Below are 11,556 nucleotides of genomic sequence, written 5' to 3' on the forward strand. Positions count from 1 at the left end.
CACATCCATATTTGAACATCCCTCCCCTTAATGGATTAAAAGGGCACAAGTTGTGCCTTTTCTTTTTTTTTTTAGGATTATGCAAATTTAGTTTTGAAAGAATTTTGTTGATCTTGTTTTCCCAGTAGCATTTGTATGTGGCTGGTGAGGCGTGTGCTCTGTTAGCTGTGTTAATGGGCTCAGTACCGGCTGAAACCAAAGGGCTGTTCCTATCTGTCCTTAGCTGAGCTCTTAGAATTTCGGTTGCCTTAGAGTTTAGTGTTTTGTGTCTCTATTTCTGGCACATCATTTTAAATGGATGCAGAAATCAGCGGCCAGGCAATATGTCATTCAGCCATGTCAACACTAGGGGTCAGGCTACCCAAGAATAAAGGCACGCTCCTTTCCTCTTTACAGCTCTTCAGCATGAGCGGAGAGTGCAGGTTTGACTTGATTTGGTTTCAGTGACCTTGTATACACACTTCCAATAATTAGGAAAGAACTTATTTTTCCTGTGGCACTATTATATATTAATTCATTAAGAAGGTAACCACTTTATAAAAGACTCCTTTGTCATGCATATTAAAAAAAGGTGTTTGTTGATCTCTCTCTACTTGGATGTGAATATGGGACACTAATTCTATATGGCATACACAGCTATTTCTGGCATAATGTGACTTAATTGGATAAATCATCTCTCAAGACACAAGTGTCTAATTAAGAATGAACAGCTTGTTAATTTCATGGGTTGCAATTTTGGCTTGAAGGGAAACCGGCACGCACTGTTTGAAACACGGGATAGCATGTATGTTCACGTTAAGGTGACAGTGGGGTGGGGGTTGGAGTTCAGAAAGTTAAGTTGTTCTTTTAAGTGTTTCTCCCCTGAATGTCTTAAGATGAATGGGTTTTGATATGGCTTTGTTCTGATTGGTCCACATCACTTCTGCGACCATGTGCATGTTGAAGCTTCATAGTTTGTTAAAGCCGTCCAAAGATTTGAGAGGTATTGGGCATTTAACCACTGTGTACTGCTACAATGTGTCTTATCACCTTTTGTGTTGATGATGGTGATGTCTTTATAACTATGTATATGTAAGGTTCCCCCTGAAAATGAGATGTCAGTCTCAATAGGATTTTCCTGGAAATGTATAGGATAAATAAAAATGAATAATTAAAATACAGACACCTCAGTTTTACACGAAGATTAAACCTCTTATGTAATTAACAGCTCGGCTCTGCCATCCCATGTGGATGTGAATGGGGATGTGGTCTGCCGGGGACTTTTGTTTTCGGAAAGCTCGGGTTTACCGCACGGCTAAGAAGCACGCACTTGTGTCCAAAAAACAAGCGCTTGTGACGTAGAGCACCAAAGGAGGCCGGATAAAACAAAAAACCTTTGCATGTGACCACAGTGCACAGCCTGATGCTCTGAAAACAACCATTTTGTGAGGCTTCTGACTCATTCTGAAAGGACACTCGCTGTGTGCGTTGGCTGGGACTTGTACATCTAAAAAAAAAAGCAAAAACAGGATGCGACTTTTTAAAACTGAAAAGTGAAGTTTGAAGTAAGGTGTTTTTCTGGGTGTTGACCAAGGTGCTCTCTCTCTCTCTCTCTCTCTCTCTCTCTCTCGCAGGGTACAGTGTTCAGCCTGGAGGAAGAGGACGACGCGGGCGTGGTCATAGCGGAGGACAGTAACGACATCTACATCCTGTCGGGGGAGCAGCCGGAGCAGCTGAGCCCGCCGGCGTCGCTGCTGGGCGTGGGAGACAGCAGCGGGCCCGGGTCCTGGCAGACGGAGAGCCTGCCCGTGTCTCTGGGGGGCCACGAGTCCTGGGCGCAGGTCATGGACCCCGAGGACGCCAAGAGCCTGGACAGCAGCGACGGCGCGGCGCTGGCGGAGGAGCGCAGCGAGAACAACTCCTCCAACTCGGACATCGTGCACGTGGAGCGGGAGGAGGCCGAGCTGCAGGAGAGCGTCCTGAGCGTGCTCGGCAGCGAGAGCGAGCTGGCCGAGCTGAGGGCCGAGCTGAGGGCCGAGGCCTCCCCGCCCCCTGACCTCGTCCCCGAGGCCCCGGAACCACCGGCGCCCTTGGAAGAGCCCGCCCTGCGGGAGGCTCCAGCCCACGCCTCTCTGGGAGCCAAAATGGAGCCCCCGGCCCCCGCCGATCTGGAGTCTGAGCCCGAGCCCAAGCCCGAGCCCCCTGCCTCTGTCCCTGTAGAGGCCCCAGAAGCCTGCGAGGCCCCGCCCCCCAGCCTGGCGCAAGCCCCGCCCCCACAGCCTGAGCCTGAGCCTGAGCCTGAGCCGGAGCCCGTCGTGGTTCCACCAGAGCAAGAACCGCCCCTAGCAGAGCCCCAGCCAATCGTGGAAGAGCCCACCCCTGCACCTCTGGCCACGCCCCCTGTGGAGGAGCCCCCCGTCGCCCCGCCCGAGGAGGCCCCAGTGCAGACAGAGCCCACGCCTCCCGAGTCTCCCCCACCCTCTGAGCTCCCCGTGCTGCTCTACGGTGGCGCCGCCCTGGTGGCCATCGCCGCAGTGGTGGCGTACGGAGCCATGGCCTACAGGAGGAAATAGAGGAGCCCCCCGTCACCTCTGCCCCCCACCCCCGTCCCTACCCCAACCCCGGCACACCGCAGGTTATCCAGGCTGCTGAGCAGACGTGTGTGCACTCTCCCTCTCTCTCTCATTCCTTTTGTTTTCTGTCAGCTCGTGAGGGCCTTTTTTCCCTCTGAAACACATCACTCCTACAACCCTGTCTGTGTGGAAAGGAGCATTTTAGTGTTCGTCTCAGTTTCTGTCAAGTGCTTCTGATCTGAATGCGTATCGGTGAATTGGTCTGCATCCTCTCCTGCCTGTAGGCTGGGGGGGGGGGGGGGTCTGTCTTGAGTATTCTAGAGCTCTTTTGGGAGGGGGGTGGGCAATGAGGGAGCCGTAGTTGGAGACAGGGGCTAACGGGTGAGTTTTGTTCAGTACAGTCACCTTTCAAATTCCGGTGCAGTCACAACAGGCTTTTAACTCATGGCACAAAAGACACAAATAATAGTGGCCATCTGATTGGAGCATAGATGGCCATGCTTGTGTGTTTATCAGTTTTGTCTGACCTTCCATCTGGCTCCTGCACAGCAGTCCAGCTTAACTGCTATCTTGTGTTACAAACTGGGGGTCACAAGCACACGCCCCTGCCCCTCAAAACCGCACAAACTCTATCTCCTGCACGGAGCCCCCTTTCACTGGTGAGGGCAGGAAGTGGTTTTGACTGGAAAAACGGTCTGGCCAGCGGTTCAGTGTTCAGCAGGCCTGCATGCCTTGCACACCAAAAGGCGATTTAACACCATTTGACATCATTTCAATTTTCTATATATATATATAACTCATTCCATTGTTAGTGGTGTCGTCCACACCTTATGGCTTTTTTTTCCCCTTCTATGCAATTGCCTGGCTTGGTTGATAATTTTTCAGATTTTTGTATTACAGGGTTAAAAATTCAGTAGCCTCACAGGCTACACTATAAACCCACCCCAAAATTGCACAAGCTAGGCAATTCTTGCATGGAAATGTATTCACAGCTATCAAAGGATTTGCCACTGGTGAGCTGTAGTGTTGTCAGGGTATAGTACTGTTGTCATGACAAAATGACTGGTTTGGGGGCCATAGTTTTTGGGGTACTTTGATATGGTCAGTAATCTTAGTTCAGCCTACACTGAACTGCAGGATGCTCCAGTCTAGTTTTAACTGTGAAAATGTTTGTGTAGACCATAACTGCTTCTTCCTTTTTTCCCCTTATTTTGAGAATTTATCACAAATTTTCTGTCTACATTGTAATGCATTTAAGGTTGTTCCTATTAATGGACTTAACTGAACTGATTTGAGATGACTGTTTGGATTGTGTAGAAAAATTAGAAACAACAGGAGTCTGACTTTGTTTCAGTTTGAATTTAAATTGAGTATTTTATTCCAAAGAGCTCTGCTCTCTCCAGATTAAATGATCGCCAAGAAATGAAGTGCGATTTGAGGTGTGCTTGCCTTCATAGACGTTTATCTTCACAGGATTGGATTCCTTTCGAAGTTCAGGCTGGCCAGATAGGCACCTGAATGAATACGTCAGTTGTAGCTATCAGGGCAGCGCCAAAGGCCTGTATGACCAAATCCTTTGTGCTCTCTCATAGCTCTCGTTGATCCCACAGCTTTATTACACAACCGCTGCTATGCTTGTACGCAGCCCTGGCCTTCCTTTCACAAGTACTTTACTTTCAGTTGGTGTCACAAGTCACTCTAGTTCTGGCCTGGGTGTTGGCCTTCTGTTGAAAAGCTGACGATTAAACCATTTCATTGTGAATTTTTTCATTATCGTAATGGTTTATAAATGCTGAGCGTCGATGTTGAGACTGCACCGCCGAGAAAATTCAAAGCCAGAAAACTGGGACATTTCATCACTTGTTTCTTTTAGCGGGGCTCTCGTCCCAGCCATCTGCGTGATTGAGCTGTGAGCTGTGATTGGCTGGAGTGTAATTGCAAAGCAGCCTGGAGAAAATAGGCCCAGATTTCCTCTTGCAATTGCTCCGAACAGCATTGCTTGCACTGCTGTGGACACCGGTGTGAAGAATCTTTAGGGTTTCACTTGCGCTACTGTGTCTCAAGATGATGGAGCACTTTCTCTCAGCTTAGTCTTGCCGTCTTCAGGGGGTGACATACCAACACTTTTTGGGGGGGGGAGGGGGGGTGGCACGGTCGTAAAATGGTGAGTGAGTGAGTTTCACTATACCAGTCAATGTGTAACTTTGAAGCGAGTTGAGAATAAATCATCCAAAGGGTCATGATTGACCCTTGTGTATTAGCGTGTGCGTGTTTGTGTGAAAATATGGCCACGGCAGTCAGCAGTCATTGCTGTACAGCGCTGAACCATCAGTGGCCACCTGGCCAACTTTCTATGGCCTCTCGAAACCTTGCCTGGTTCTTTATTGAATGCAGTAGCCCATCCAGCACTGTCAATCTACTGCAAACCCATAGCATGTCATGCTGGGACTTGTACATCTAAGTGTATCCGGAGCGGGTCTTTGCTACAGTTAACCCTGCTCGTGTTCCCACTGCATTTACTACAGTAGAACTGCAAACCAGGTCCACTCCCCATCTTCAGTGTCAGATTGTCTCTCGTCCACCAAAAACTGATGGGAGACCACAAAACCTGATCCATAAAGAAATGTGAATGCCAGCACTGCCATAGACAATCAATAAAAGCAACACGGTTCCCTTGAAGGGGAAAAAAGGAATATTCTTTGTGAAGCAAAAAAAACAACACTTGGCAACTCGGATATTTTTTTATGTCTGTTCTTCAGACCAGCTCTGCATTGTCTTGTGCAATGAGAATTAAAGAAAATGTGCAGATGATGCCTCAGGTGTCAGGTTAAAGAAAAGCTATATATTTTTTTCTTTTTACAAGATAGTCACTACGGAGAACGTTGGCTAACCTTCGGAAAGTGAATAAAACTGTGAACGTTGTAATTGTGTAGCACTGGCCCTCACGCGAGCCCTTGTAGTCTGTCGAGTGAGGATCTCTCTACTCCTGCTTAATACAGCTGGGCCCTTTCAGGCTCACCAGTGCTGTGGAAGGTTAAAGTGGAGCTCATACTACTGTGGCATTGTTGGTACTGTCGGTGCAAGACGCTCAAACCTGCTGGCTGTGGATGCACAGGCTGTTCGCCCGTCTGAACTGGACGCACAATGACACACGCATACACACACAGTCTGCTGTATAGCCCGGTGCCTGGAAGCCCAGTGTACTGTACCTGAAGGCTTATGAATAAATTCCAGAGCAGGGTACATCGTCATAGAGAACGGGAACCGGCGTTTGGACACTTCTGATATATGGAAATGTAAAAAGGATGCTGTCGTGTGCGCACGTGTTATGAGTTGGAATGCTTAAGATTCTCGATCCTTACTTTTGGAAACCTAATGGAATGTGTCTTTTCAAATTGGAAGTTTGGAAAAGAACAGTATGGATGTAAAAGCCCTAGCTTTGCACTTTGTACTGAGTTTCCTAAGTGTACAGTTCAAAACAAGGAAGTAATAAAAATCTTTAAACCCCGTGTATAGTCCACAAGTCTTTTGAAAGTTGTGAAATGTCCCTGTTCAAAGGCCTGAAGTTCAAAAACCCCTTTACCCTCCACTCTTGCATGATTAAAGGTTCAATTTAATTGCAATTAAGCCTTTCAAATACATACAGGTAAACATGAATGTCTGGGCACGGTTGTTTAACTCTATAATGACTGACCACTACTTGATGTACAACAAAGAAACATGTAAAAAAAAAAATAATAACCTGCAGGGCTCCATAGTGGCTAAGCAGATAAAGGCCCTTCCTATAAGTCCAGGCCTGGCCTACAGCCTTGACATTGCTGGTTTCAGTGTGGGCTGTCATCAAGCTAATACAATTCTGAGACACAACTCAGCTGACTGAGAGTGTGTGTGGTTTCAATGGCTAGGGTCCATGAGTCACCACAACAGTACAACATTGAGTTTTTTTTTTTTAGGATTCCTATTTTTTTTTTTTAATGTGTAAGCAACTTAGCATCTCATCATTAAACTTTTCCCAGCTTGAAATAATGCTTTATAAATGATACAAAGACAGACATTCAGTCCATTGTACTAAACGTACTCTCATAACTGGGAGTTTTAATCCTTTAAATGAACACAATAACAAACAAGACCAGGAAAGTACACTTTTTACAATAGTTTATCATATGAAAACAAAGAGCTAAAAGAGCTCCTACTGTAACACTAGCTGGAAAGTACAAATCTTTAGTTAAGAATGAAAATTTCAGTCTGATATAAAAATCTAAATAGTTCACTCAGATTGGCAGTTAAGCAGTGGCAAGGTTTCTAAAGTCTTCTCACAAAGTAAATGCTCAGTGTTGCTAAAAATAAAAATACAACAGGCATACAAAGAATGCACACACTCAGTGACCTGCAAAAGAGATGTTTGGGCAGTTGGAAGCAATAACAGAGCAAATACTCATCCCTTACAGAATTGTTTGTGCCAATCTTTTGCCTTGTTTTTAATACAAAAATTGCTGTTGAGCAGTCAATTGCCTTGTGGAACACCACATTTTCTGTATGCTTCAAAGCGAATCCATCAGACTGAAACGTAATGCCACACAGGACTCCATTTTGTAGCTCGCTGATACAGAGGCACAGAGGTGAGTGCACCTGCGCGAGTCACCTGGACAGGGCGGAGCCCATGTACTGCAGGGCGGTGCTGAAGAGCTCCTGGAGCAGGCGGGGGACGCGCTCGCACACCCCCTTCACCAGCATCATGGTGAGGGCCAGCACCACGCGCTCCTGGGGCAGCTGCTCCAGCCCGGACCCCAGGCCCTGCCCCAGCACCGACTGCACCTCCGCTGACAGGTGCCTCTTCCAGTCCTGCGGAACAGGCGGGGTTAAGCTGAGGGCGGCACGCCCACCGGGGCTAAAGGCCAATGAGGCGGCACAAATGGACACATGCACACTACAGCTGAGCCATAAAACACTGCAGACTATAGGTACCATCCAGACAGTGGTCAGAAAAGGATACAAAATAATAAACCAAAACACCACTTAGCACTTTTTAAGAGTTGCAATCACACACACCTGCGGGGGAGAGCTCTGCAGCTTGCGCATGAGGTTATCAGCAGCACGGGAGACCACCCTGTTCTCCATCTGGTCCGCTATCTCGATCAGCTCTGCCGCCACGTTCCTCAGGACCGCCTCATTGGCAGGGTTCACTGGACACAGGCCCAGTAGAGTAAGAGACAGGGTGAGCATACCCAACCTTTCTGTGCCACACTGGGTCTCATTAACATAATATCACATTTCAAAAACCATCAATTTACCACATAATTAGGAGGTAAGTGTAAAAGATGCTTAGGTACTTGGCCTTATAGTTCTGACTGACAGTTCATGCCACCAAATGTATAAAAACACATGCCTCTAAACCATTAATGCAGTCATGCATGGTAGGCTTCAGTTGTGTAAAAATCACTTACACAAACATAGATAATGGAAATGGATCCTTCAGCCATTAGGGGCTTTCATCAGTGCTAACACTCAATTTTGTCAAATCACTTTCATAGCTAAATCGAGAAAAAGGAAATAAATGTGCACTGATGCATTCAAATCTGAGATAATCGTTTGACACAGCACCTGCTTCCCTTTCTTGGTAACAGTAGGCCTATACCACCTCTGCTCTGCTGTATTTTTATTCCATAGGCAGTTTCAAGATGCGTTTTTGTCAGTCTGGAGAAGTGAAATCTCTTCTGTTCTGTGTTAACAAACAGCCTATTGAGGAGGTAATATTAAGAAGCTACGCTCTGCTGCTCATGCTCTGGACAGAAATAAAAGCACAAAACTAACGACCTCACCTGGCCGGGCCACCTCGACACTGGGCTCCAGGTGTGCGACCAGGTCTCTGGGTTTGCAGAAGAAGTGCCCGTCTGTCTGCAGCTCCCCATCCTCTTCGGCGTCTTGGTCGAAGCCATTGCAGTTCATGTCCCTCCTGGTCAGTTTCAACTCCTGTCCCAAGGTATCCAACTGTTTAGTGAGCTCGTCATTCTTACAATCCTGCTGCAGGAAGGACAGGAAGACAAGTGGAGTGATGCGGTCCAGTTCCACACCCCCAGTCTCCATAGCTGGCTCAACTTCTCAGGATCGCGGTCACTTCTTTCGCAACCAGTCCACCCTGCGAAGAGGTAAAATCTACGTGACTGAGGAAGATGGTCGGTATGAAAGAAAGAGAATCATTTAACATTATTCAATTCAACCATCTAACGTTACCTGCGAACGTTACCTGCCCTTTTTTGATGAAATCTCCTTTGTTTTTGTTTTATTATTCTTGTTCTAATTGCTAATTTAACACTCAGCTCAGCTTTATTCTCGAACAGTTTAGCTAGCAAAACCAGAAACACCAGGGGTAACATTTTGCAAGGCAGCTGTTTCAAAAATATCACAACAATCGTGCACGAGATGCATAATTGCACGAGCCACAGCGAATCCCGCAAATTCTTCTCTACAGTGTAAAGATGTTCATACCGGGCAAAAGCTGGATAAAGAATGTCTGTGGAAATTGATCATCACTAATTCTACCCCAGGTCTGCTACAGCATTTTAACCCAGCTCGGCAGTGTAAAGACAGCTTAAGTTAGCCAAATGTTAGACAATGAATGAGTATGTACATAACGTTTATTTTATAACAACCATTTTTATTCAGTAAATAGTAAGTGTTATAGTTGGCGTGGCCCAGGTGCCAACTGACTGACACACAGGCGACACTGGTTGGATCCGGTTGGATCTCTGGGAAGTGAGGTCCAAAAACACACCTGCAATTACTGCTTTTCGCCATTGGTACCGCCAAAGAGAACGAAACGGAAATCTTCGAGATTGTAACTTTAACGTTAGCCAGCTAGTTATTATAGACAGCTAACTTAGTCTACGTAAACGTTTTTAAATTCAATTTAAATGCGAAACAAATACTAAATGGCAATGCATGCGAGAAACCTTGCTTGAGTTATAACGGTACCAATTCAGAATACATTTTAGCTAGTCTAGCTAACTAACTTCGATAACGTTAATAGTTAATTTATTACGTTATTATCTAGCTAGCTAGCACTAAGAATTCAGCCCTATCCCGTTAAAGCATGATCCATTAACATACCTTAGCTAACGTAGCGCGAATTACGCTTCTACTTATTACGAATATATGTAGCTAAATATTATAGCTAGCTAAATAACGTTCGGCTACTTTGCAAGCTGTTAGCTAGCTAGTTAAGAGCTAGACAGCTAAGCACATCGGAAACGTGCAGTCGATACCAAATTCAGATAGTTAGTCTAGCCAACTCAATAATAGCAATTCGTTAGAGGTTAACGAAGCTTTACGTACTGCCTGAAGAGCAAAAACAAATGAAAGCTTCAACATAATGCCGTCTAAACGAATACAACTCATCATCACTTGGAAAACGCCGTTTAAAATCGAGCCATGGTGCTTTGTTTATTTCTGAAAAAATTTCAGCCACGAGAAACAGTAAAGATGGAGCAACTAAAGGCTCAGATCACATGGATTATATGAATTATTCTTTAATTCAATTTAGAAACAAATATACTCGATTTAGTGAAACTCGCAGTCAGACTTCGTCGGAGGAAGTCACAACTTGCAGAGTAAACTAGCTGTGTGAAACAGCGAAACAATTAACTAACTTACCCGATTTGATGGCTACTGTCCCTTTGTCCACAGTTAGAAAATTAAGGGTGTTGTGGTTTCTCCTTACATCGTTTCAGACACTCGTGCCCTTTGCAAAAGACAGTGCAGCAAACAACGGTACAGACCACAGACTAAATACACAGACGAAGCGTAGTGTACGCACCACATACAGTTCATAGGGAGCCACCAACTTTCACTTCGCGCGGGGAAGTTTTGAGCATGCTTGTCTATCTGAATATGGGCCTCCGGGCTAGTGACACTCGAATGACAACACAGGAGTTTAAATACTGAAACGTCCGGGAACTTTCCCGACTGTTTACAGCTCAGTCCTTTGAACTTTGTTTTTAAAATATCAAAATCCCCTTAATTGCGGTTATTTCCCCGTGAATACCGACAAAATTATGGGAATACCAGTAGGTCTACTCCAATTTTACTGACAAAAAATGCTTAAGTAGAAAAACAGTAAGCGGTTAAAACTATGAAAATTTATATGTAAATGATTTGATTCAAATACACATATTTTACCTCACCTCGGTTTGAAATACAGACCGTTTTCAACAAAATGGCCAGGTTCTTCACCTTAGCCTCCCGTCACCACAAAATTACTGGGGACAGGGATGTGGAATTATTTTTCCCCTAGGTCGTCTGTGTATTATATCAGCACCTGTTAATCTCAAAAACTGGGCAGACGGATTTCTTTTTTTAAAAGTGCCATTACAAAATGAGAAAATTTAATATATACTCTTTCGTAACTGGACAAAATAATTAAACATTTAAAATTCACTGAACAGTAATCCAGGGCATAGAAGTTAACTAAATGAACACACATGTTCATTCATTAACATGTGTATATTGTGTGTGTAGATCGTAAGCGAATGGTTTAAGCAGCCAGCACAGTGACAGTGGGGCATGGTTCCTAAAGCACAGATGGGTCGGGAGATAGTGTCTGGCATCGGAGCCTCTTTAGTTGGGGATTTCCCTCACCAATGTAAAGTAGGGAGGCCTGCCAGAAACAGATAAATGCAACAGCAGTGCTCACAAGTCCACACATCATGTACTAATACCATACACTTATTTTTTATTTTATTTATTTTTTTTTTTGGGGGGGGGGGGGGTCATTTAATAAAAGGAAGAAAAGGGTTTTCTGTTTCTCGGTGAATGTCCGGTAACATTTGATAAGACTACATGTTTATGGTGAAAAAAGTCCAACAATACATGCAAAACCAACAATAAACAGTTGCCCTCATTTGTGCAGTCAGTTTCTGTAAGGACTTTGGTGTCACCAGTTTTGAATTTGTTGTCCATCACCTCACTCACTTTTCAAATCCTTATTCCTGCAAAATATTTATATACA

General features: G+C 45.1%; 2 protein-coding genes across 7 annotated transcripts in view; one reads left to right on the forward strand and one right to left on the reverse strand.

Moving 5' to 3' along the window:
• Positions 1 to 6,063, forward strand: part of bcl2l13 (BCL2 like 13) — a 29,629-nt gene extending 23,566 nt beyond the window's left edge. For all 5 annotated transcript variants that reach the window (XM_064342912.1, XM_064342910.1, XM_064342911.1 and 2 more), the window contains exon 7: positions 1,614 to 6,063. In XM_064342912.1, coding sequence (XP_064198982.1) covers positions 1,614 to 2,552 — 939 coding nt within the window. In that variant the 3' untranslated portion in view covers positions 2,553 to 6,063. The remainder of the gene's footprint in view (positions 1 to 1,613) is intronic.
• Positions 6,064 to 6,693: 630 nt separating this feature from the next.
• Positions 6,694 to 10,472, reverse strand: bida (BH3 interacting domain death agonist). 2 transcript variants are annotated; one of them, XM_064342924.1, is made up of 4 exons: positions 10,203 to 10,472; positions 8,372 to 8,713; positions 7,602 to 7,735; positions 6,694 to 7,394 (listed from the first exon to the last, which is right to left on the reverse strand). In XM_064342924.1, the coding sequence occupies exons 2-4, from the start codon at positions 8,634 to 8,636 to the stop codon at positions 7,191 to 7,193; spliced, it is 603 nt and encodes a 200-aa protein (XP_064198994.1). In that variant the 5' UTR covers positions 8,637 to 8,713; positions 10,203 to 10,472; the 3' UTR covers positions 6,694 to 7,190. The 2 variants fall into 2 exon arrangements, with proteins under 2 accessions (XP_064198994.1, XP_064198993.1); XM_064342923.1 differs by having other exon boundaries at positions 8,372 to 8,688; positions 10,203 to 10,470.
• Between the last annotated feature and the right edge of the window lie 1,084 nt (positions 10,473 to 11,556).

The sequence above is a fragment of the Anguilla rostrata genome, chromosome 7 (genome assembly GCF_018555375.3).
Source record: "Anguilla rostrata isolate EN2019 chromosome 7, ASM1855537v3, whole genome shotgun sequence".
NCBI lineage: Eukaryota > Metazoa > Chordata > Actinopteri > Anguilliformes > Anguillidae > Anguilla > Anguilla rostrata.